At 40.5% G+C, this 21,914-nt stretch overlaps 1 protein-coding gene across 14 annotated transcripts in view; it reads left to right on the top strand.

Annotated features, from left to right (window-relative positions):
• SOX6 (SRY-box transcription factor 6) overlaps positions 1–21,914 on the top strand; it is a 449,606-nt gene that overhangs the window by 195,847 nt on the left and 231,845 nt on the right. For 12 of the 14 annotated variants that reach the window (XM_081204706.1, XM_081204709.1, XM_081204708.1 and 9 more), the window contains 2 exons: positions 2,686–2,923; positions 18,327–18,537. In XM_081204706.1, coding sequence (XP_081060832.1) covers positions 2,690–2,923; positions 18,327–18,537 — 445 coding nt within the window. In that variant the 5' untranslated portion in view covers positions 2,686–2,689. The remainder of the gene's footprint in view (positions 1–2,685; positions 2,924–18,326; positions 18,538–21,914) is intronic. The other 2 variants (XM_081204703.1, XM_081204704.1) reach the window with 2 other exon arrangements.

Here is a 21,914-nt window from a genome sequence, read left to right as displayed (position 1 = left end):
GAATGCTCAAGTGAATAGAATCGTCTTCTAAGAACTGTTTTAAATGCACCATTGCCTTAAAACCCCTGGAGATTTATTCACAATTGTACTGTGCTGGTAATCAGAATAGTGTACATTTAGCTTTCATGTTTAAAATAAGGTGGTATGTCTTGCACACTGATGCCAAATATTTGTCCTGACTTATCCCTTTCCAATGTCAGGATCCTGTGACTGCAACACTAATGTAATGGTTAAAATATCCTGCAGTTGTTAGAATTTGAAACTGGAGAAATTTTTTTTTTTTTTGTCCTGACTGTTTGAAATAAACCTCCAGGATTCAGCTATTTTGTTAGTTTAGTGTAGTACATACAGTGATAACATCAAGATAATTCTGGTCATTGACAGTACTTTGGTTTGCACTCACAGTCTAAAGGTCAGCATTAAAATTATTTGTAAGGTTTGTGGTTGTTATGATTATTATTGCATAACAGGTATCACTGTTTTGATATGTTTCAGATTTATGTCAAACAGCCTGTAATACTTCTATTTTAAAATGTATATAATTAGATTAGCTGAACCAATAATAATTTTGTTCACTGTAGGATACTAAATCTGATTCTTCTCATTAATTGTGAGAAATTTAGCATTAGCTGTTAAATCCTATGTGAAACTTGGCCTGTTACATTAAAAACTACTGTTTAAATTGGAATTAACTTAATTATTTTTCTTTACACTTGATATTTCCTTCACTGTAATATTCATGAAAGCATGTGTCAGATCTGTAAATTTAACTGTTAGTCTCAGATTTCCATCCTCTTTAATCAGTAATTATTTGTCTATAGAAACAGTACTACTGAGTTAATGATTTGCTAATTTGAAAAATGCTCATGTGGTTTCCTCTGTTAACTGATTTGTGCATTTTTAAGGAAATGGTATGAAATCAATTATTATTAAAGAGTAATTAAGGTGGAAACCTCATTCTTGAGTTATTGATGCAGTTTTTGTAATAAAGATATTCTAAATTTTCTTAAGAATATCTTAAGTATATGTCCCCATTAATATATTTGAACTGTTAGTTTACCTTAAGAGTGTCTTCTTGTTTCTTCATAAATTAACATTTTTTTATTTTCTGTTTTTATTGAAATAATTATTTTTGAACATTATCATGAGTCTGCTTCTGTGGAAAAAGGCTAAAAAAGATAATATCAAATATTATTCTTAGAATAAAGCAGAGATTTTAAATGCATACCTTTCTTTATCATTGATCTAATACATTTGATTGTATTCCAAATTCTTCGCACCTTGTAGCAAAGGAACAATATGAAATAGAAAACTATTTTAGAAACTAAATTTTTAGAACACAAGTAATGCAAACTTCAAGAGGCAGATCATTTATTTATTTATTATGCTCTACATAGGGCTTATTTGGAGCAGCATAGATAGTAGCTTATAGATTCTGTTTTGCAAGGGGAGCACATTCCATAATTAAGTGATCAGTGGCTTTCTGGCTTAATTGTATAAATACTCAAATAGGCAGTTCTCACATGCTCACTTAAATTAAGAGAAAAACCTTTGGGTTGTGAGGAAAAACTGTGTATTTACATTAGGAGCCTTTATGGTATCAAGGGTAGGAGAAATCACATACCTCTGGTATTTCAATATGATTATTCTGGCTGCACCAACCACTTCCTTCTCTGGGTTTAAGTCACAGAGGACTCACTTGTTTAAATCTGAAATTCACATGAAAGATGAGAACTTAATCCAGCTACCCCAAATTCTTATTTTTGCAGTAGTGTCTTGATCAGGGGTCAGGAACCTTTTTCAGCCGTGGGCCGGTCCACCATCCCTTAGATCTTCTGGGGAGCTGGGCTATATTTTGAATTTTTTAAAAAATGAACGAATTTCTACGCCCCACAAATAACCCAGAGATGCATTTTAAATAAAAGCACACATTCTATTCATGTAAAAACATGCTGATTCCCGGACCGTCCGCGAGCCAGATTGAGAAGGCGATTGGGCCGCATCCAGGCCCCCAGATCTTAGGTTGCCTACCCCTGGTCTTGATCAAGGCTTTGTTAAGGTGAGGGGTGCTCCTTGATCCATCTTTGTCACTAGAGACCCAAGTGATGTCAATGCCTAGGAGTGCATTTTGCCAGCATCAGCTGGTGTGCCACTATAAACACTAATTCTTTCCTTTGATATTGCTCCTGGGCTCCTGGCAAACCACACTTAGTTTAGGGATATGATGGTAAATTAGTTTTGGACATGGTAGCAATAATAATAATAATAATAATAATAATAATAATAATAATAATAAAATAAAAATTTTATTTATACCCCGCCCATCTGGCTGGGTTTCCTCAGCCACTCTAGCTCCCCAACTACCTAGACCAGCTTGTAAAACCCTTTAAGGCTGCAGTGCTATGCATGCTTATTTGGCAGTAGCTCAACTGAAACATGTAAAGAGTCACTCTGTAGATATAATAATAATAATAATAATAATAATAATAATAATAATAATAATTTTATTATTTATACCCTGCCCAACCCAGCCACTCTGGGTGGCTCCCAACAGAACACTAAAACCCTATGCAAGCAAAAGACCTCTCCCTTTTTTGACTTTATTTTTTTCCTTTTGTTGTATTTGCAGCCTAGTCTTTAAATTTAATAGAATGCATCTGTGTGTTTCCTTTTCTTATCTTGTAGAAGAATGTCTTCCAAGCAGGCCACCTCTCCATTTGCAGCTGATGGAGAGGAAGCAACAACCCAGGACTTAGCACCACAGGAGCAGGAAGAAGGCAACAATGAAGAGCTTGTGGCTTCCCATCTGCCTCTACACACCCTATTGCACAACAAACCTCACTCCGAGGAGCTACCAACTCTAGTCACTACAATCCAACAAGACGCTGACTGGAACAGTGTTATCTCAACCCAGCATAGAATGGTATGTCCTAAATCTGTGACAACCTTTGGAGTTTTGCTCTAGGCAACTCTTCATAATCATGATGTTTTCAAACTGAAATGACACAGTGCGTAAGAGATCAATGTCAGTAAGCTAAGCAGTTCCTCTTATATGTATACAGGTCTTCTGGAATGAAGTCATGGGATTAGTTCACCGCCAAAAGGAAATTGCCCCTGTTTATCATCATTTTCTTTCCGTTTCCTAATTTAAGTCTTGGCACCTTTCACCTTATCAATATTGTATTGTGTCTGTGGTCATGGCTATGAAGACTCTGTCAGTGATGGCTGAGCTGATACACTTGAATGTAATGCTAATTTCTTCAGGGAACCAAAGCAGCTTCCACCAGCCTCCAGATGCTTGGACTATAGCTCCCATTGTCTTTGACTATTGACCATACTGACTGGGTAGGTAGAAGTTGTAGTCTAACACCTGGAGGTTAGAAAAGGCTGTTCTAAAGTGTATTTGAGCTCATCAAAGCTAATTGCCTCTTTCCTAGTATGAGATCTTACTGCCATGATAAGAGTTACACCCAGTTCACCATGCAGATAACGTCATGTCTTGTATGGTTTCACAACTCTAATGACTGATGTGTTGTTCTTTTAAGTTCATTGGTTTCAGACCTGCCAGTGGAATCCTACACTGCAGAGGTGACTCTTGTCTCACCTACCTTCTTTCCAGGACCAATGATCAAACACCTTAAATAATGTAATTTTTACTTGGCAATGAAGAGGAGAGAATGGCAAAAGCCATGTTATCTCCTTCTCATCCCTCATACTTATAATTGGACTTTGGACAAAAGCACCCAGTGCTTAAATGGAGGGCATCTCTCTAGAGCAGCTTGGTTAACACAATGAAACTTGTATAAAACATAGTGAGGGAACATTATTTCAGGCTGCGTGTGACACATCAGTTTGTGGGAAATTATTTCTATCTCTTTGTTAACCTGCAAACTTCAGATACACAGCAGCAGATGTGCTGATAGTTGGATAAAATGTGTCCCCTCCCCATAATTGTGAGAGAACTCCTAATAGGATTCCCAGACCTGCTGTGTTCCCCCAAGGTACAAACTATCTACTCAGGCTGTGTGATGAGAGAAAAATGTGTCCCTGAAGCCAGGTGTTAGGAGCTTAAAAAATTAAATGTGATCAAACATATATCTTATACAGTAACTGAACCTTTTATGTTCTTTGAAAAGTGGAGAGAGGAATAGTAAAAAACTCAAAAGGAGATGGGATGGGGGGGGGATGGTGTGGAACAGAATCTACATTTCAATATATTTGCAAATCTTCCTCCAGATTTACTTCTCTTTTTCTGGGGGAGGGGGTGGGTGGGACGCAACTTCATGTCAATACTTGCTGTTCCTTCAAGAAGCTGAAACAGCCACAAGTTACTCTCCCATTATCAGATTTCTGAAACAGGTGCATGAACTTTGCTCGAGTGACTTAGCTTTCTGGTTTCACTTTTCTTGTTTCTGAAAAATACCCCAGCCTTCTTGGATAGAGTTCCTGAAAATCATTAGTAGTTAACCACATGTCCCTAAGGAGAGATCCAGTAGGCTGTACATAATTCTTCACCTAAGTGAGGACTGCCTGTGAGTGGTAGTAGTTGGTCCTAAGCAGAAACTGAATTCCTGAAGCTTACAGGAAAAAACCCAAAAATCATGTCGCTTGAAATTATAAATGTCGATCAGTCAGAAAAAGTGGCCGATATCTGAACTAATGGGGAAATACAACAGCTTAGGGATTGACTGCAGCATTTAACTTTCAGTTGACAGGTGGGATCAAATACACCCTGACATAGGGTGGGGTGGGGGAAATGCATAAAAAACGTTTGTGTTGGTCTTCCACAGTTCCAGGTATTCCTTAATCATGGTGCGGTGTGAATTGCCATGTAGTCTTTCAATGGCTCTCCTTGGAAATCTAATTGAAAATTGATGTTTTTATTCTGGCAGCTTTGGGGGTCAATTCTACTTCTCTTACAATGGCAGAAACAACTTTAAAACCATTCACACCAAATGCTAGAGGGGTGTCAAAGTGACACTGAAAGGTGCTGTTTATCTTCAGGTGTACCATGCTTAGCCTAGAGCAAGGAGCACAGAGAATGAGAAAAAGCCTTTCCTCCTGCAAATGAGGGGCGGGGTTGTGGGCGGGAGCTGAGCTCCGCCTCAAGCAGGGGGCGTTAGCCCCCTGACACCCACTTACCTGGCTGGTGCACCACACCCACGGGCATGGTGCCTTGGAAGGGGCGTGGACTGCAGCTTAACTCGCTGCTGTGCCAGCCACGCGGCCCTCACTTTTCACCGTCCTGTGTTTGTGATGTGTGGAAGGGCTAGGTGTGGCCATCGCCTACGCCTTCAATTTTGGGTATTCCGTTAAAGGAATCCGGCGGTCGTGTATTCTGTCTGATGCCTGTGTGGCGGGAGGCCATGGCACGACCCTCGGTGACATCAGGGGAGAGCTTATAGTTGGATTAGCATCAACAGGCTCCACCTACTGGTGAATAAACCCCCCTTTTAGACTCACCCCTCTCCGAGTGGGTGGAGTCAACTGACGTGATCCAATGCCTAAGCCAATACCTTTTCACTTGCTGTAATCAATAAAGTTGTGGCCTTTTCTTGCCCATTAACCTTACATCACATGTCCGTGTGTTTTCATTCCACTACGCGGGGATCGGGTCCTCAAACCACAACAATACCTTGTCATTATACATGTTATTAAGGGCCAGTAGTATCCAACAGGTTTACAAAATCCCTTTACAATAATTACATAATTCAGATAAGAACATTTCCCCCAGTTATAATCTTCCATGTCTGACAGCAAATTTGAATTTATTTATTTTTAATCATAGCTATCATTTTGTGCAAGACTTACAAATTTGGATTTTTGGGTCGCTGCAACCCCAACTGCATTTGCAGATGTCTGCAAGCAACCTCAAAAACCTGTACATGTCCACTTTTTTCTGTTTACAGAAATATCTTTACAAAATGTCTTGTTCAGGGTTGCCAGACAGCTCCAGCAGCTCAAAACCTACCACAGACAGTGATTGAGAAACCAGCAACACATTTAAAGGTTTCTTTAATGTAAGCAACTGATAACATGGGAATTAGCTAAGAACAATCTCTCTCTGGCTGGCACATTGGGGGGAAAAACCCACTCCAAAAATTCTCCCAGAATTGCTTGTCCACAGATCCGGAAGTGCTTTTAGGTGTGAAGAAGACCTAAATGATTTGTTGGGCAATGATTTTAAGGATTGTTCTGCTTTTATTGATTTGTTATCTTCGTGCTGTTGTGTTATGATTATTTTGTAGTTTCATTTTGTAATTTGCATATTCTTTGTAAGCAGATTTAGATATAAATGGGATGTGACTAATAATTATGAATGCTAAATACAAATTGCAGAATCCACTAAAGTCATGGACATGTAGTTATCAATCATTCTCCAGAGTCAAATGCCTAAGCCCTAGGACTGAATTCAGCAATAAAACCTCACCTGAAAGTGAAGTCCAGAACCTTAGAGTGGGCACCAATCAGTCCCCCCTTTCCATAGGACCCAACTCCAGGAGGCCGTGGGTGCTTGGGCACCTACAATAATATAGTGGTGGGGGCCAGGCACCCACAAATCAATGAGAAAAGCCAGCAGGCAGCAACAGTGCTGCCTCCAAGAGAGAAGTTGTTCAGTTCCACCCTTTACATCCAGCCAGCAAGGCACCCTTTCCGGGTGGGTGCTCAGATGCAGAGGCAGAGGCATGTGCAGGAGTGTGCGTGTGATGTCACATGTCCACATTGTGGTAGTGGGCACCCCTGCCCTTCTCTTCCTCTGACAATCTGAATGAAAAGGCAGGTCCATAAGCTTAGCCATGGAAGATGTATCCATAGCATCACACAGTGGAACTGCTGGGGATACACAGATCTTTTGTTGTTGAAGTCGCCACTGCATGCTTTCTGACATGTTAGGAGATGCACTTCTGAGCAAATCACTCATGTGAAGAGTTACATATTGGGGCCAATTCATAACGTATGAATAGAGGTTTTAGAGTGTCTACCCTATGCAGCTGTGTGAGATTAAAAAAAGAAAGTGGAATATGGAAATGGGCCTGAAAAAATTACTATACAAGTCATTTCCAGCATTCTTTGTATGCAGCACTTCTTAGTTATAACAAGAGTAACATATACTATATTGAATTTTAATGTTATCATTTTTTATTTTTTATTTAAAAAAAGACAACCACCACCAAACCCTACACATTGACTAGAAATGTTTTCAAACTTTCACTCCCTTTTGATATCAGGAATTGCTTTTCACTGAGTCCTTTGTGTGTTCTGAATGTCTGGAAGCCAAAATATTTTGTTTTAACTCCCACTCTATAGTATTTCCCAGCTGTGTACTTATATGGTGTAATAAAAGGATTTAACAAATGGGAAATAGCAGCTGCATTTGGAAATTCCTTTTGTGCTTGCTCTTCATTTGACAGATTCAGCAATGTGCAACAACTGCCATGTCAGACCTGGAGTGGCTTCCACTTCAAGTATCTCATCTCCATCCTGGTGGATTTTACAGTAGAGAAAATACAAAACAATTGAGTGGGGGTGGAGGATGGTCCCATTGCACAGTTGGATATGCTGGCAGTCTGTTTCTATCCTTTGACAGTGTGTGTTGGTGCTTATTTTATTGGAAAATATGGAGCTGCATATATATGTAACAATACACATTTCATTCTTAAGGAATTGTCAGGTTTTATTTATTTAAAAGATTTTGTGTCCCTCCTTTCATGCAGATGAAACAATGCAGAGGTTTAAACCTTGCAAATCATGAGAGCTTGGAAGCAGTGTAAGAACTAGGCATATTTTGGGTATGGAAGGCAATTGACACATGAAAACAGCAAAAAAGGAAAGAAAAAAGTTTAATAGTCAATAATACAGTAATTAGTAACTTATAGTATTATGGCTGTTGCTCATAGAGTCAATGCTGTGATATGCTGTGGATATTGATGTATAAATGAAACAAACTGAATGACTGATGAAAGTGCAATACTATCTCTATTTAGTGGTGGTTGCTCTTATCCTTCCCATTTCTCTAAAGTCCTTAGAGAATTTTTGGGGGCAAATAGACAGAAAGGGAAAACACCATATGGGGGGACATGAAATACATGCAAACTTGCAAACTTGTAAAGAAGAGAAAATAAAGATAGGACTAGGTGGGAAAGATTACTGAAGTGGATGTCTTATCAGCATACAGTGAGGGGGAAAAGTATTTGATCCCCTGCTATATTTGCCCATTTGCCTTCTGACGAAGAAATGACCAGTCCATAATTTTAATGGTAGGTTTATTGTAGCTGTGAGAGACAGAATAACAACAGGAAAACCCCCAGAAACCCAGAAGACAAAAGTCAGAGATTGATGTGCATTATAATGGGTAAAATAAGTATTTGATCCCCTATCAACCAGCTAGATGTCAGGCTACCTGGTATCTTCACTGTATGTAACGAGCAGAGATTAGAAGCACCTGCTGTAAGGGAGAGGTCTTACCTGTAATCCCAGCTCGTTATAGTACCTGTACAAAAGACACCTGTCAACAGAAGCAATCAATCCAGCAGATTCCAAAGTAGCCACCATGACCAAGACCAAAGAGCTGTCCAAGGATGTCACTGACAAGAACAGGGGTTTTCCTGTTGTTATTCTGTCTCTCACAGCTACAGTAAACCTACCATTAAAATTATGGACTGGTCATTTCTTCGTCAGAGGGCAAATGGGCAAATTAAGTAGGGGATGAAATACTTACCCCCCTCACTGTATGAGAAAGAAGGGGCATTCTAGAGGCTGAGAGCCATTTCAGGTCATTACCACTGTTCAGGGAACCTACTTGGGTCTACTTCTGCTAGATAGTATTTTTCAGGCTTCCAGGGCTAGTTCAACCATGACATTTTAAATTAGCACCACAGGCCTGAACTTAGTTTCTGGGATTGAAGCTCAGTTGGTTTTCATGAATTTTCCTTCAGATATCTGTGTTTACATTTGTCCTCTAAGTGTAGGCAGCATTGTACAGTGGTACCTTGGGTTATGAACTTAATTCGTTCCAGAGGTTGCTTCTTAACCCGAAACCGTTCTTAACTTGAGGCGCGCTTTCGCTAATGGGGCCTCCTGCTGCCGCCGTGTGATTTCTGTTCTCATCCTGGTGCAAAGTTCTCAACCCGAGGTACTACTTCCAGGCTAGCGGAGTTTGTAACCTGAAGCATTTGTAACCTGAAGCATTTGTAACCCAAGGTACCACTTATCCATGTTAAGTTAGTTGAAAGGAACGTTAATCACGGAATTAAATCAATGCTTCCTTCAGTGTAAGGGTTAGCAAAATAAATCCTATTCCATGCACAGAATTTACTGATTTAAGGATTTAATTACCGGATGTTCATCTTTAGATTTTGATATAGTTTGAATAATGCATTTCCTGCTAAACCAAATTATGTTGATTATCTGGCTAAATCTTTGTAGCGTGTGGTAACATGACATAGCTCTGTAGGGTAAAATTGGTGGGACAGCAGAAGTAATTCTATCTGCATAGAGGCATTGCACAAATGAGGCATGTGCCACTTCTCCTTCCCCTTGTGTATAGATATTCCTGTAGCAACGAAATGGCTAGTTATGTTGGATGTAGCAGATAAATTGCACAGATGACTTCTTATTCCAGAAGTTGTTGGCAATAGGACAGCCATGAGCCGTTTTACATAAGTAACACTTACCAAGTAGCATAAAGCAGGCCACAATTTGTATTCAGGTATTAAAATTTCCTTCAAATAACATTTAAGTACCCCAAGCAAAGATATTGGCTGTTCTCTTGCCAAACCTGGGATCTGTAGCTGTACATTCTGAGCGCATTTATCACCTTAACAGTCATAGCTTCCCCCAAATAATCCTGGGTACTGTAGTTTAATCTTCACAGAGCTACAATTCCCACACCCTTAACAAACAACACTTCCCAGGATTCTTTGGGGGGAAGCCATGTACTTTAAATGTATGGTGTGTATAATGAACAAATACTGCAGGGTAGATCTGCCCCTGGATAACTGACATACCTTATCCTACCATTAGGCAGAGTAAAGCAGCCAGCTCAGACAGCATACATTCGATATCCTGAAAAGGCAGCAAATGGTTAGTTGTTTAATTTATTATTGTTATATTTTCCCTGCCAGGGAGGGAAAGGGAGGTCCTTATGGGACTTTCAGCATCAGGTCCCAAGATAACCTGACTGGCCCTAGGTGCTGTGCACCTTGATTTGGGGAAGGGGACCAGGAGCAGCGTTTGCTGCTCTGTCTCAGGTAGCAAAATGTTTTGGGTTAGCCCTGATAACTTTCTGCCGCAAGGAATTGCAGTTTCAATAGACTAAGGTTGCAATTCCAACTTACATGGGAAAACATGCACAGGATTGTACTGTTGGGAATGAGGCCATAGGACTCAGTGGGACTAGCAAATTATTCACTGCATGAAACAACTGCAAACAACTACAGTTTGCATCACCACCAGAAATCAGGTGTTAGACAGAAATGCTTCCAGTGTGAGGATGTTGCATCTAGAAAGGGTTGGAATGTATGCCTCTTTAGAAATTAATTACAGGGAATGAAACTTCAGCTTTTGTCTGGATGTACTGAGCTGATGGACTGTGTGTCCTTTTCAGTGGTTCTGAACCTCTGTATTTGGAAGCTCTTTCCACCCCCCCTTTCCATTGCTGTATATTTACAATGTGTGTTTTGAAAGTAGCAGCATTTACATGCTCTAAATTGTTCACTTTCTTTCCCCCTTTGGATGAGAAGGAATCAGGTATGCATGCTGATTAACACACTCCAGTCATTAACATGTGATTATGTGGGCTGCATATTGAGCACCTGCCAGAAGATAAAATCCAGTACTTTGCTACATCTGTGCAAGACTTTTTGCATTTCTTTTGTACTTTGACAGCTTGGGGGGGGATGGGTTTTGTATCTTTGTTCAGCATAATGAAGCTGTGTATGTAAAATGTTTTCAGCGAGGCAGGAAAAGAAACCATGGACATTCGTTTCAGTTTTTGAGGTTACGAAAAATCCAATAGCAAGGACTTTCACTGCCCTGAAAGTAAGACATGAATCAACTAACATGCTGTATCACTGACATTCACACGCAAGTTACAACATTCCCGCATGTTTATAAGGATTATCTTTTTTGGGATTTGGCCAGGGATATCCTAATTCATAACAGTTTTATGAGATACCTTTATGTCTCATAAATGTCCTCTTTTTATGTGACTCTTACACATGGTTCAGCAGTGTTTACCATACAGAAGGGCTATATGGCTTTCTCCCAACATTCCTCTGCAGGTGCTGCAATGCATGCATAGGAGAGCATGTTAAATGTGTGCAGTGAAGGATTTGTATGTATGGAAATGGCTAAAATAATCCATTTTTATTGTGGCTTTTACAATGGAATGCTAGTGGCATTTACAATGTGTAGTTTCGGTGTGTGAGCAAGGCTGCTCATTTTACTCTTAAGTTAAAAAGCCTTAATTTTATTCTCTTGCTCTATGTGTGGACAATATATGTATATTTTAAAAAATATTCCTTTCCATGGGTACAGAGGCGGAGCTAGCTGCTCCGTCACCTGGAGTGGCGCACATGCTGTGCCCCCGGGGGCGGGGCTAGCCGCCCGTGGGAGCAGGGTGAGCGTCCTGGGGGGCGGGGGGGCGATGTCACTCCTCCTCAGTGATGGCACCTGGGGGGGACCGCACCCACCTCACCCTCTTCCTCCGCCAGTGCATGGGTAGAATGTTTTCTTTTGGAATGAAGTTCCTGGTGGCTTGTTTGGTGGAATCTAAATGGTGCCTTTGCACTCACAGATAGGCTTTTGATCCAGAGAAGGTAGAGAGGAGATAAATTTGGTTAGTCCCTGCTTGCACATCCCGTATACTACCTTCCACCCTATTCCTGGAGGGATCCCCAACTCTCTGAAGATTCACAGGGTATTGGGGCTTAGGGGGTGGGGGAATGGACAAAAATGCCCTCCCATCCTCTTCCATTAGAGATGCCTTTGCTGGATTAAAAGCCCTTCCAAGAGTGCAAGGACACCAATAGGACTGCACCTTTTGAAATTATTTACGCAAAGTCCTTGGGCGTTCTGGTCATTTTGATACATGGGCTTCAAATATTTGAGTGATTAACTCTCTCAGTATTTACTTGGCTATGTAACATTCCATGGAAATGTGTGCCTAGGATCTTATGGAAGAGAGCTGCTGGGTGTAGGGGGTTGTTTCATGGGACAAGTTACTGACAGGGGAAGGGTTCAGCAGTCCTACCAAATGGCCATTGGACTGTTACACATGAATGCTGTGCAACACAAAACTTTGTCCTGGTTATTCCTTCTCTGTTTGTAAAACATACTTGACTTAGAGATTCAGCTTTATAGGAAAGCTGAAAACTGTCTTGCCGGAGTGGTGCATGCTCTAGTTATCTCCCGCTTGGACTACTGCAATGCGCTCTACTTGGGGCTACCTTTGAAGGTGACCCGGAAACTGTGGAACACCTTCTCTTCAGATGTGAAGGAAATAAGCAGCTATCTTATCTTTAAAAGACATCTGAAGGCAGCCCTGATTAGGGAAGTTTATAATATTTAATGCTGTATTGTTTTTAACACTCGATTGGGAGCTGCCCAGAGTGGCTGGGGAAATGCAGCCAGATGGGTGGGGTATAAATTATTATTATTATTATTATTATTATTATTATTATTATTATTATTATTAATGACATTGACTAAGTTAAGTCCATTAATTTCAGTGTGATTTGGGTTTATCATACAGAAATGACAACCTTTCTTCAGTGGTGTCCCTGAAGCATAGTTTATAGAAAATAAATCATCTGGCTTTTCAATACAGAGAACTGGTTAACACAGGATGGTCATGGTTTGGTTTTGGATTTGGATTTATGCACTCCAAATTCCTTTACTTCTTTAGTTGGGAAAATAAAGTTTCTATCACATAAGAACCAGAAAATTGTAGTTGACCTTCCGACCAGATTGAAACTTACACTTTAAATCAATGGTTCTCAAACCTTTTCTCTGGGCCACTCAGAATAAAAAGTTGCTCACGCCAACATGGGTGTAGCCAGGATTTTTGTAAGGGGGGGGGCAGGCTTATGTTAGGGGTGGCATAACCTCAGATTGTATTGATTTTTATTGATTTAGGGGGATAGCTGCCCCCCTGCCCCCTCGGCTACGCTCATGCATGCCACACCAATTTTTTTATTGATAAAAAATACTTTGGAAACAAAAAGAAAGAACTATTATACTACATAAATGTTTAAATATTTCTTTGATTGCCCTTGAATCTTCTCATCGCACTTGTCACCCTCGCCTGCCACAGCAGTGTGGTGTACTACACCCTTTGAGAACCACTGCTTTAAATCCTGGGTTTTGAGGGCAAAGCTTGCAAACCACAGTTTGCTGGTGCAAATGTATTAGAAAACTCTTGTTTGCATAAACTAGAAAAGGTGAATTGGAGTGTGGAAGGAGGGAGTTCACAAATTTGTGATTGGTTTGGCTATGGGGAAAACTAAGTGTTACATGTTAAAGTATGGTTCTTTTGCTAATACTGTAAATGGGCACATGTCTTCTTCAGCCAAACCTTACTTTTTGTTTCTTTGAGCACTGCACCAAAGCATTAGCATACATTGTGCTTTGCTTATATAGATGAACTGAAGCACTCTTCAGTTCCATTGAAATAAAAGACAGCCAATTGCTTCTGTCCCATTCACTTCAGTGAGTGTCTTTCCCTATAAAGGTAGGAGTTTCTAAAAACAAGATTATTAAAAGCAGAGAGATAGTTGTGGAGATTTTGCATGACTGTGTTGAACCATGTTGTATGGTTGACTGGGTTAGTGCATTCTCAGTGATGCAAAGATGAATTTTAAATGACTATATTGGTAAATAGAATGCATTTCCAGCAGTTTTACAAGTGCTGCCTCCTTTGTAGGTGATGGCAACAAAGCCATGCTATGCATATAATGCACCAATGAATGATGGTTTCTCATCAACATCATCTCCGAGGTCAGTGGCCCTTAGTAACCACAGTTGCCCATTGTTTGTTGTTTATTCTGCTATTTGACACAGCCACTCCTTAATCTCTACGTGTTTACAGTGAGAATGCATGCCTCACAATGTTGCCAGCAGCTAACCTTTGCCAGCACACTTAACTTGGAGACTTTTAATTTGACCTATGGCTTATGTCCATGGGATATTCACTTGATGATATTCTCATCCAAAAATGGACATGATTGTATTCTCATTTTGAAAGGATACCATTATAACTTGACTAGCTTTCTGTAATGTACATTTGCAAATGAGCTTTTGTTTTCGGTGGGGAAAGGAGTGAAAATGAATTGTGGAGCTATTTATTCTATAAGATTAAGAAATCACTGGTGTTGAATGCTAAACCTGCAGCAGGATCATGTGACCTGATAGGGAATGGCTGCCGCTCGATGGCACAGCACGTACATTGCATTCCAAAAGCTCCAGGGTTTCCTGAAACCCTGGAAAGCTGCTGCAAGTCAGGGCTGGGGAACCTTTTGCAACCCAAGGGCTGCATTCCCCTCTGGGAACCTTGGGGGGGGGCACATTTCTGGGATGTGTGACATAAGTGGGTGAAGCAGTGAATTAAAAATTTACCTTTGTGTAGTAGGCTACTTTTTGCACATTCATACACCCTTTTTTATCATCTGTCCAGGCAAGCAGGAGTCATTATCTGAGTTCAATGGCACATTTTGGCCAGGGAGAAGTACTCAGGGAGAGTCTGAAACAAGGCCAGTGAGGGGTGTAGCCTGAGGATAGGGAGTGTGGCCTGACATAGAGGCTTGAAAGGCTAAAATTGGCCCCTGGACCTGAGCCCCCTTCCCCACGCTGTAGAGTGGCAGTGCAGAACAAGATGGATCAATGTTCCAATTTGGTATACGGCAGCTTTCTAAGTTTCCTATCTCTATCTGTTTCAAGGCACTAAAAGGCCTTTTCCAAAACAAATGATGACCAGTGCTGAATTAGCATGTTGGAAGATTCAGTTCATTCTGTTTGCTTATAATGAAAGGTTGTCACAAAGAGATAACCCAAAGAAACAATATAACAGTCGAACAACATAAGAAACTTAATACTCACAAAATGTGAAGGGCTGCTGAGATAGTGGCAACTCTTAGGACATTTAACACAGCACAGGATATACAGTTTGGAGTTATTTTAACAATACTGTATTATATCAGATGGTCGGCAAGACCGGAAACTGCTATCAACTGGACACATTTGTTTCTAATCTTAGAGGCAGTCACAGCAACAATAATTTTCTTGTAACACACATGCTCTTGGAACATACAACAAAGGTCTTTTCAAAACAAGGATTCCCCCATTTGTATGCGAACAAACACAAGGAAAATCCTGGTCATAATCTGTTCCTAAGTGTTGTCTACAACACACAATACCAATACAGTGTCATTGTGAATGGTATTTTCAACCAACCCTTGCCCACTCACACTTTGCTGTGGGTTTATTGGGTTTTTAACATATTTAGCATCCAAATGGGTAGATGGCATTGTTTGAATTCATAAGGATGAAAAAGCTTTGTTCATTGATGAATGCCAGGTCTTGAAGCCATGCTTGTCAAGCATGATCAACTATTAAAACGCTCACACAATATTGGTATCACAGAAGTGTACCCAAAATCCATATCCCATCAAAAGTTGTGTCACAACTTTTACATTTTGCATTTACAATCTCAAGTGTTCTCAGTGACTCCACCAACAGAGGAAAGATTGAAAGTCTTGCAGTTGGTCCACAAAACTTTATATTGAGGTAATGTCTGCCCAACAGTCAAGAAGCTGTGTTTGCCTGGGCCTTAATATAGGAGAGGCTACGTGCAGCATTCAGGGGTGAACCTAGGGGTTGATTAGGTTGGCCCCCCACCAGGGGCACATGCCCAGGGGTGTGCAAAAATTTGCGCCTCTCCATCTGGCTCAGAGTAGCTCGGAGCCTGGCTGTCCATGCACACCTAGGCTGTATTTCATTGCCAACATCTCCTTGCCAAGGGTGCATGGAACCATATGTGTGTGTGCTGATACAGCTTCTTGCCAAGGGCACAAGGGAGCTTAGGTATGCCTCTGGCATTGTTGCAGCTGACGTCCCATGAGGTACATATACAAGCCCAAAAAACTTATTTTTATTAGGTTGCCTAGTCCTCACACTTCCACTATGTATGTTAATTGGTCAACAGTGTTCACAACAAAGATGTTTCATGCACAGATAGCACAAATGGCTGTCTTACTACTGGAGAAGTTTATTATTGCAAATGCAGTTTGGGAGGAAATTCAGGAAGGTAGCATATTTTGGAATTAATTGATTTTTAGAATTCACCTCAATAAAAGAAAGAAAGGCTATACCTGCTCTGGTTTTAATTTGATAATATTTATTTCTATCAAGTTTTCAGATTCTGGAATACCCTAAATAGTACATTACTTAAATGTTAGGAGCCCTTTTTGTTGCTATTAAATTGCGAAAATCACTGAAGATTTAATAGAAAGGAAGGATTTCTCCCCTCTCCCAGCCATGTACAAGAAGTAATTGAAAAATGTGAACAGTGATTAAGGCTGTATAGTTTGGCTATGAGCAAATATCAAAACAAAGATTGAAATTCTTCAATACCATTAACTAGTATTAACTAGAAGCCCCTTAATTCTTTGCTGCTGGGGAAATTCTTGCAGACCATGATTTTTAAGAACCTACCATTTTACATGGAAATCAGAGACAAAGATGCCTAGCATTCTACTGGGGTGACCTCAATGGGTATTTCATAGAGATAACCAAATTTTCTTGAGTATCTGTTTTCAGACTTGCTTTTACGTGGAGCAACTAAGGAAATTGCATAATTTTTTTCTGTCCTTTGAGTCCTGGACATGAATCACAGCTTAGTAGGTGCCATGTAAAAGCTCCCAAACACTGATTTTTAAGGTTCTGGGTAGAACTAGATAGTCACTGAAGTAGCTCACAGGGCAAAGCTCAGGGAAAGTCCTAAGCCTTGGGAGCAAGGGAGCTGTGCAGTTTCTGAGACTGCTGACCTGACTGAGCTAAATCATATTTAAATTGCTGTGCATACGTTCCTTATGCCCTTTCCCGAGCCTGTGTGGCCACAAAGAGTACTTGGGGGTTGTCACTAGTCAGCCCGCAAGGGGGGGGGGCAAGGGTTTACAATATTTAAAGGGTTTCTGCCTAAGCCTTAGCTCAGTTAGTTTCCTGAGCCCACCAAGCCAAGGAAGGCAACCGACTGATGGTTAATTCTTTCTTGACAAACACATGCACTTACAACAACTTTTAAGGTGCACTTGATACACACGCACACATGCTGCTATTGCCCGCAGCTGGCCTTAAGCATTCCATTCATCTGATGGAGTGTTTGCACGCAACCTGAGACATCTTCTGTATAGAAGTCATAGCTGCTCTTCCTTCTTCTTTCTCCTTTCTGGTTCTAGGAAGGAACCCCCTGCAGGGCAGGGGGTGGTGGGGATTCGACTGACTTGCCCCTCACCTGAACAACCTTTTTCTGTGCTTCTGAACCATCCTGTGCCCCTACCTCTGCTCTCTGACTGCCCCAGCCTTTTATCTCCCCCGCCCTCCTGGCTTTTGCCTTGTAGGTGTTACCAAACCCCATAAATTACTGACACCCTCTCCGGCCTACTTTCCTCTGCCACACACTCGTCAGAGTCCTGCCTGTCCCTGTCAGTTAGTCAGAGAGCTTCCTCTTGTTGGTCAGTCAGGTTACATCACATCTTTGTTGGCAGGCTCACCTGGCACCTTCATTATATATCTTTAGGTGCCAAGCAAAAATGTTTCTCAATAACCAGGCCTTTGGCTGATTAACATTCTATGTCCTTTAAATGTTAGGGGGGTTATTGATTTGTTATTGGTTTGTTTTTATTATGTATTTTGGGTTCTCATTTTGTATTTTCATGTTGCCCTATGATATTCAGATGAAGGTTGGTATACAAATTCAATAAAATAAATAAATAACTTTCCTGAACTGTTTTGTGTGGGTTCCCTCGTTTCCCAGAGTCTTTGCATATAGATTTTGGAGTCATTGCACACTTTCTTCTAGTAGCCTAGATTTATAAATAGGTATGTAAGAAATCTTGAGGAGGCACAAAACAACAACAACAAAAAGAACACCTTACTGAAAAATTGAGGTGTCTGGGTTTTTTGGCAATAGCAAAAGCAAAAATTAAACTAAAGACTGTTTTGGCTTAGGTCAGGTTTTTTTAATGTTCAGTTGCTCTTATGTAATAACAGATATTTCTGAGATCGTGGGGCTTCATTTATTCTTGCATTATTGTCTTGTTTCTTTACAGGAGTCAGAAAGTAATAAGTTATGTTCCTTATATTCCTTCCGAAATACTTCTACCTCACCACATAAGCCCGAAGAAGGAGGTCGTGACCGCAGCGAGCTAATGACCAGTGTTAATTTCGGAACTCCAGAACGCCGCAAAGGAAGCCTTGCCGATGTGGTGGACACACTGAAGCAGAAGAAACTCGAGGAAATGACCAGAACTGAACAGGAGGGTATGTACAGATATAACATATTTTGATTTCCTTCTCTTTAGTTGATTTCAGCCCTTAAGGCTATAATTGGTAAGGTGGATTTACACCTAAGACTTTAGTTCACCCATGTTTAAAGGTCTACTGCTAAATTTCATATGGAATGTTTGTTTTCACCCATAGTCAACACACACACCACACACACACCACTCATAGTGTGAAATAATACATGAAATTATTTATAAATTAGTTTTGTACAATGTAATTAATTAGACTAGATTTTGTTTGAGAATTCTGTAAAATGGTATAAATGGTATGGTGGTACTTGTACAATACCTTCTTTTTCTGATACCAGGTTTCATCTAGTAAGTAAGTGGGTCTCAATTTATTTGCCATTCTGTGTTTAGCACTTTCAGGAAATTCTGATGCATGGCCAAAGTTGACAGGGTTTGGAAAAATGCAAGTGAGAGAAAGATATTGCCTCTGACAATTCCCCATCTCCCATTTGGGGATATGTGTTTCTCTGGTATATGAGACCTGCTTTTAAAATGGCACCAAGAGCCTCTTAAATTATGCTTCCATAAATTCAAAATGCTCTTGAATCAGGCTGAACTTTTGAAATGTTTGGTAGCTAGGTAGATAGCTTCCAACAGAGCCTTTGTATATTTATGCCACAATCCCAGTGCAGTGTTTTATATGCTTTTGTCTCGTTGGTTCAAGGAGGATTTAAGCATATGCAATTATTTGATGAAATTAATTCTGTGGCTTCTGCCCTTCATGAAAAGTTCCCTATGTTTCAAAGTATAATTTGTGGTTCAACTGTGGGGCCTTGAAAGAGGAAGAAACAGTTCCCCACTTAAGCATAAACAGATATCTGGGTCTCCACTACATCTGCTTACATATTACACTGGAGCAAAAAAAATTTGTGCTAAATTGGAAATTATTGCATGCAATCTATTTCAGATATGAATATATTTGTTAGAATTTTCCTCGGGATTAGTTTAGCGTGACAGAGTTTGAAATATGCCAGCCGTGCCAGATGTTAGTGCAGACTTCTTCAATCGGGTGCCCTCCAAATGTTTTGAGCGACAATTCCAATCAGCCCCAGCCAGCAGAGCCATGCAGGGTAGGGCTGATGCGAATTGCTGTCCAAAGCTTCTAGAGGGCACCAGATTAGGGGAGGTTCAAAATTCAGATAGTAGGCTCAGGCCCATGCATTTTCATGGCAGGGAAAGGAAAATGGGAAAAATCCAAAACGTCAGGGTTAAACTCAAACACTGCATTTATAAATGGAGAAAAAACTATATGTAGAAGTAGCTCCATGACAGATTCTACATCCATTTCTTGGCTTGGTTTCTATATGACAAATGCAAAGTTAAATGTGTTCTGTATAGGTGTCTTAAGCATCACTACAGTGATACAATGTCCCAGATTTTTCACAGCCATCTGTCTTCAGACTTAGAGGTTTGAAGTTCTCTCTCCCCCCGCCCCCATTCAAAATAAATTGTTGGCTTCAGTTGGATGGCTAGACTAGTTGGATGGAATCTATTTTAATTTTAATTTTGTTCTGGCTCACTTTTCACAGAAGTTTTTTTTAATGTTGTTGATCACATTGCAAGGTAGCTAATAATTGTTTCAAGAGTGTTTTGGATGCTCTGTTGTATAGCAGTGTGCATGCAAAGATCCGCAAGACCTGTGTTTCAGGGGTAAGCTTTATTTCATTCCCTCCCCCACCCATTAAAAAAAAATGAGCAGAACTACATTCATAGGATGCCCCTGCTGGAGGAAAGGGAATGTGTTTTTTTGCTCCTTCCTCTTGCAGACCCCTCTACCTCTTGAAAAGCTACTGTGGAGGGTTGGTGAACCCTCTACGATGGCATGGGAGGTGGCACCATCTCCGCCCGCCCCGGTGTGTGATTGGTGAATCAGTGGAAATTGTCTCTTCCCTCTTTCTAGCAGTGAGTCTCTGCTGAATCTTAGCCCATTCTGCAGACAGAAGGACTCTTTCCATTCATGGAAGGGCAAATTTTGATTCAAACCATTGTGTTTATGTTGAGTTATTTTACATTCTTGGCTGGCTTTTGCAAATGAGGGAACTTAAGTGCCTGTTGCTAGAAATAAGCACTGAGAATGTACAATGAAAAATTAATTTACAACAGATAGTGTCAACCCTATGGTATAATACTACAGAATTTCAGACACTGAATATTAAGTCATTAAGACATGTTTCGGTTGCTCATGTTTCGGTTGCTCATTTGGTTACTGTTCAACAAGTATATGAAGCCTCTTGGACAGGCATAGGCAAACTCCAGCCCTCCATATGTTTGGGACTACAATTCCCATCATCCCTAGCTAACAGGACCAGTGGTCAGGGATGATGGGAATTGTAGTCTCAAACATCTGGAGGGCCGGAGTTTGCCTATGTGTGCTCTCGGAGTTGTCATCAGGCAATTTGAGATGAGGTGCCATCAGTATACAGATGATAGCTGGCCCTGTTTCTTGTCATCTAAGTCAGGTGAAGCAGTGTAGGTGCTTGATTTGTGTCAGGAGGCAATTATGGGCTGTAATAGGACCAGAGGTGCCAAGTTGTGCCAAAGATTGAGGTCGCCCATTGCATGTTGTGCTTGTGTGAGGTCATATGCCTTTGGTGCCATTAAAATAGTTTAAGCCCTTAGTTTCAGTAATGTATCGTGTTTCCTTCAAGAACTAAAATAACCAAGTTCTTAAAACTTTTGTTGTTGTTGCAAATAATGTTGTGCATGAATTCAGGTTGCAATCCATACTATATACTTTATTACAAATAAATAATTTATTCTTGGCTGTGATAGTTGCCAGTCATGTCAGAGAAAATGTCTAGATGAGGTGAATGGGTCACATATTTTGGAAATGAACTTATTTGATCCCTACATATTCGAACCTGTGGAACAGGAGTGGCAAACACGCATTCTTAAGTTGGTTTGCTGGGGGGTTTCTGCAAATAAAATTAAACTGACGTATTTCCCTCACATTTTGGGATATAAATTTCAGAGTAGCACATTATGGAATAAGTGCTGGAAATTTAAGCTGTAGCTTGCCATCTTCTAGATTCATAAAATGGTATGCAAATGAGGCCAAATATTGCAACTAGCATATGCAAATTAGCTGTGACCTTCTGTCTTACATTTCTGAAGTGGCTTTCACTGCTGAGCTGGTTGTCCACCCCTAGATCAATACATCCTTCCAATCATCATTTACCTTTAATAAACATATTGTCCGTCATCCTGTGGAAAAACTTCTATGCGTAGCAACGTGCTTCACACAGATGTATCTTTACATCATTAGCTATCTTATATCATTCTTACTGCATTTAGGGTCTGGTGCCTTGCTTACTACAACTGGCAGTTCTGAACCAATGAATGCAC

The sequence above is a fragment of the Podarcis bocagei genome (genome assembly GCF_964188305.1).
Source record: "Podarcis bocagei genome assembly, chromosome: 1".
In the NCBI taxonomy this organism is placed as follows: Eukaryota; Metazoa; Chordata; class Lepidosauria; order Squamata; family Lacertidae; genus Podarcis; species Podarcis bocagei.
The sequence above is the reverse complement of the archived record's forward strand: the minus strand, read 5'-3'. Positions and strand labels throughout refer to the sequence as shown.